General features: G+C 45.1%; 1 protein-coding gene across 1 annotated transcript in view; it reads right to left on the reverse strand.

Moving 5' to 3' along the window:
• Window positions 1-740, reverse strand: part of LOC143024358 (uncharacterized) — a 2,714-nt gene extending 1,974 nt beyond the window's left edge. The window contains exon 1 of the mRNA XM_076183154.1: window positions 20-740. Coding sequence (XP_076039269.1) covers window positions 20-511 — 492 coding nt within the window. The 5' untranslated portion in view covers window positions 512-740. The remainder of the gene's footprint in view (window positions 1-19) is intronic.
• Between the last annotated feature and the right edge of the window lie 4,260 nt (window positions 741-5,000).

Raw genomic sequence — 5,000 nt, forward strand, 5'->3', positions numbered from 1 at the left:
AAAAAGCATTGTTACTTACTTCGCAATACTCTTCGGCTAAGCGCGGTCCATCGCTACCGAAACCATTGATGTAATATTGAAAACAGCTTTCGCACCCTTCACCCCGTAGACAGAGGTCGACTTGAAGGTAGTGGCAGTCTTTAAAGCACGGAGAACCTCCGGTAGGAACACCTTTTTCAGAGGGATCTGAGGGCTGTTGTGTCGGACAACGAGTCTTGGCGGAGCTGTGCCCTTTGGGGTTATCTCCATACTGATTGATGACCCCGACATAACACTCCAGACACTCGGGGTCAACGTTACACTTGCCAATTCTCTCGTCGAAGAATTGGCAGGGCTTCTTGCATGAGGACGGGTAGTACGCATTTGAGGCTTCGTTAACGTATGAGTTCAGGATATCGATTACCTTGAGGTAACCCTCTGTACCTCCGCATCCCGCGAACTGCGTCGCTAGACAGACGAAACCGAAGAGAAGAAACGTTTGCTTCGAGAAGTGAACGTTTAAGGTCTTCATGTTCAGAAGGCGGTTTGGAGTTCTAAGGGACTCTGAAGAAGATTGTGGAAAGCTGTGGTGACGATCTCTGGAAGGCGCGAGGAGAAGAAGGACCCACGATCCGTGCTTTTCGAGCCTCAAGAACCGACTGCAGAGCTCACTGTCGGAAATTCCATTAATTATACACAGATAGCGACCTTGCAACTCAGGTGGAGGAGGACCGGTGGGGCACGACTGCAACACAAGGCAATAACAATGGTGGAAGTGAAACTGAAGTGGTAGAAAGTGGATCTTGGGGTAAATTGGTCAAGGGAAGTGGGGAAGGAGTGGGGTGGAGGGTGGAAAAGTGGAAGGGTAGGAAGTGGAAGGTGGAAGGGTAGGGGGGATGAGAGAAGTAAGACGGTGGAAGGGTGGAGGATGGAAGTGGAGGTAGGAAGGTGGAAGGGGAAGGGTGGAGGGTGGAAGTGGGGAGGTGGAATGGGAGGGCGCAAGGGGAGGGGTGGAAGGTTGGAGTGGGTGGGTTGGATTATATTTTATCTATTTATTTTTATTTTATCTTATTTATTTATCTTTTTTTTTTTTTTTTTTTTTTTTTTTTTTTTTTTTTTGAGCGTGGGCAGCGGACTGTGTAGGGCGGGGTGGGGAGGCTCGACAGCAACGGCAGTAAATGGCCTGGATACAAGAATGTGTTGAAGCAAAAGCAGAAGGAGGAAAAGGAAGAGAAGGAGAAGAGGGAGGAGGAGGAGGAGGAGGAGGAGGAGGAGGAGAATATTGCTATTTCATTAGAGATAACCAGCACTTCTAGGGGACAATGTGGCAACGAAAAAGTGGGACCGTAGAGGCGACCAAAGGAGAGAATCTAAGGGCAACAGAATGGTAATGCGAATTAGGAATGACGAGCATTCTTTCCCAAATGTTGCGTGACTCTGGTCCTTGGAGATGTCACTAGAGGCTCTCGGACATCAAATTTATGTTATTGATAAAGGTTGAGGTGGAGGGGGAGGTCAAGAGAAGGAAGAAGGGGGGAAATAAGGACGAGAATGAGGAGGAGGAAGAAGGAGGAGGCTAGCGGTGTTGCTGGGGAGGAGGCGGGGGAGTGAGGGAGTGAGGGAGGGAGGAAGGGTTGTGGGGGTTCGGGGGTTGGGGGAGTAGAGGGAAGACACTGTCGATGGATTGGGGGGTGAGTTGGTGGCACGTTATAGGCGAAGTGTGAGACTTAATCAAATAACTCTCGTGGATGAGATTGCGATCGAGGGAGTGGGGGTCGGAATGGGAGCGGGGGCGGTTGTGGGGTGGGATGGGGAAACACACAGATGCAAATTAGACAACTGCGAGACACCGCCATCCGGAATTAAAAATAGACGAAGAAAAACGAAATGAAAATAAAAGAAAATCCTTCGGGTTGCGCAAAGATCCTTGATGTGAGGCTCGGAGAGGTGCGTTGCTGTCTTTAGTAAACAGAGAAGAATTAGAGAATGTGACTCAACTCCTTGACAACCAGAGAGGGAGTGTCGGCTTGCGGCGCAGTGTTGCTGAATATGTTCAAGCCTGGGCGAGACTCGAACTCTGTGAGTGTGTATTTACCTAGTTGTATTTCACGGGAAGGAGAGCTACGCTCGTGGTGTCCCGTCTCCATATCTCATTTTATCTAAACTATTTTTAAATTCATGTATTGTTCTTGCACACACTACTTTTTCATCCAACTTGTTCCAACTGTCTATTACTCTGTGAGGAAAGCTGTTCTTTTTCAGATCTCTTCTATAGCTGTCCTTCTTGATTTTCTTTCCGTGTCCTCTTGTATTTCCATCATCCCATTTTATCAGATTCTCTCTATCAATAACTTCTATGCATTTCATGATTCTGTAAATAGCTATCAAATCTCCTCTCTTTTTTTTTTTTTTTTTGCTCTAATGTCTATAGTTCAAGTTTTGCTAGTCTCTCTTCATATGATAGTTTTGAGAGTTTTGGTGCCAATTTTGTAATTGCTCTTTGTATTCTTTCAATTTTTGTTATACATTTTTTTGTACTTGGTGACCATACTGTTGCTGCATATTCCAATTTTGGTCTTATCAGAGTGGTTAGAATTTTCTTCACCATTTCTTCATCCAGGTATGCAAATGCCACTTTGATTGTTCTTATCAAATTATAAGTTTCTCCAAAAATCTTATTTATATGTTTCTCAGGTGACATATTATTCATAACAATGACTCCCAGGTCCTTCTCATTCTCTACTTTTTTTATTCTGTTTTTGCTTTTTCCAAATTCCATTATCCTACACTTTTTAGTGTTGAACTCCATCTCCCACTTCCTACTCCATTCCTGTACTTTGTTCAGATCATTCTGTAGTGACTCATAATCTTCATCCGTTTTTTCACCTCCCTTGTAGCCACTGTCACCACCACTGTCAGACCTCTCCCTCTGCTCTGTTAGTAGTCTCTTAATTTTCCACTTACGTCAATTCTTATGATTTTTCAAGTCCTTCTTAAGCAGTAGGCCCCATGCCTTTGTTCCTTAGTCTCACTAGTTTCCAAGTTCATTAGGCCCCATGCCTAGTTCTTGTCATGTACTTCAAATCAGTCCTGGGGTAAAGAAATTGGTACTTTTCTTCTTTCACTGTAATTTCACAGTCTTGGTACACTCAGGATCTCTCTCTCTCGTCTGCTCACACCGTCTCTCGAGATCCCCGTATCCTACGCTAAGCTACCTTCGTCTGACGTCACTAATTTTTCTAATCCAATCTCCTCTGACTTCTCAAATAAATGTCACTCCTTATGGGCGTGACTTTGAATTCATGCACCAATAGTTTTTCCTCCTTCTCCACCTTTTCTCCAATCCGGAAAGCCGTTACAATGTCACTAGCAATATCGTTTACCTCAGCATTGTCAAACGAAGAATAACTTGCGCTTACAGTTTTGATTACATCAGCGATTATAAAACAGTCACCACCGTCGGCGTGTTTACATAGACATAACGTCGCCTTCAATGTTATCAAACAGCAGGCGTCGAGTCTGGACTTGTTCCAATACCCTAGTGTTTCCTAACCTTATTAGCATTCGCTACCGGCCTCTTACACGTTTTCACTTTTTTCAACAGTTTTGCATCATCTGCAAAGAAGCTCATATAACTTTTAATTCCTTCATCCATATCATTAATATATATAGCAAACATTATTGGGGCCAGAACTGTTCCTTGTGGGACACCACTTATTACTTCATCCCATTCTGAGTGTTTATCTCTTATCACCACTCTCATTTTTCTTTCTTGCAAAAAGTTTTCCATCCATTTAAGCAGTTTGCCCTGTATTCCTCCTTCAGTTTCTAATTTCTTAAGCAACTTTTTGTGTGGTACTTTGTCAAAAGTGTGTGTGTGTGTGTGTGTGTGTGTGTGTGTGTGTGTGTGTGTGTGTGTGTGTGTGTGTGTGTGCATGTGTGTATGTGTGTGTGTGTGACTGTGCGTTTGTGTGTGTGTATGTGTATGCACGTGTGCGCATGTGTGTGTGAGGATTTATTTGGTTTTGGGCGTGGATATGAATGTCCGTGGATTGCCTACGTGCAGTGAAGGACCGTGACTACAACTGGCAGTGGTTACCTCCACCTGTTGCTTCGCCACTTCCCCATCGCCGTGGGACTGTGAGAGGATAGCTGGAGTTGGAAATGGGGGCTGAGTTGACGGGGTTGGGGTAGATGAAGTATGCACAAAGAAACCTGTGCGTCAAGGAGACTAAAGCGAAAAAGCCTGTGCACAGAGACAGGCTCACTTTCTCGGCGTCAGAGGCCGGAGCCCAGTGGCACGAAGAGTCGTTACGCCTGGAGACCTCTTCAGTTGCATTGGATAGCCGTGCTCTCCCTCATGCTCTAACACGCCCTCAGCACTCCACACTGCCTTGCTGCATCGCTTTCTCAACCGTTGAGCCTCCCTGTTGGTTTCTTCCTCCCGATACACCGATGCAGTCTTAGCATGCTGGGTGAGCAAAGCCCTAACTGACCGAGGATCTGTGAACCGACGGCTACCTTTCCTTGGTTTAGCCGGCCTGGCGAAGCAGTTGCCGCATGCTGATAACTACTGGGAGCCACAAGTGAGAACTGAGTGTCAGATGGGGACCAAAGGTTGGCGAGCTGCCCTTAGAAAGGACGACAAACCCCCCAAAACCAGAGAAATTACCCCTCACTGAGCACCTCATACATACATACATACATACATACATACATACATACATACATACATACATACATACATACATACATACATACATACATACATACATACATACATACATATATTTGAATATCTGGGGAGCAGATTCTCTTGTATGCATGCATTGTTAAAATCGACAGCGTTAGTGAGGTTGTTGATCTTCTTGTGAGTATTCTCCAGTTTTCTAACCAATATTCTGCCATTTAGAGGGTGGGTATATACTCTGAACTTGAAGGTAGCCAATCACTACCAGGTAGGCAGAACACGCATCTCTAAAAAGTTATTCAAACTTTATGGAGGTCACTTAGCCCTACCT

Source organism: Oratosquilla oratoria, chromosome 4, assembly GCF_046742065.1.
Source record: "Oratosquilla oratoria isolate Oo_2021 chromosome 4, ASM4674206v1, whole genome shotgun sequence".
NCBI classification, from domain to species: domain Eukaryota; kingdom Metazoa; phylum Arthropoda; class Malacostraca; order Stomatopoda; family Squillidae; genus Oratosquilla; species Oratosquilla oratoria.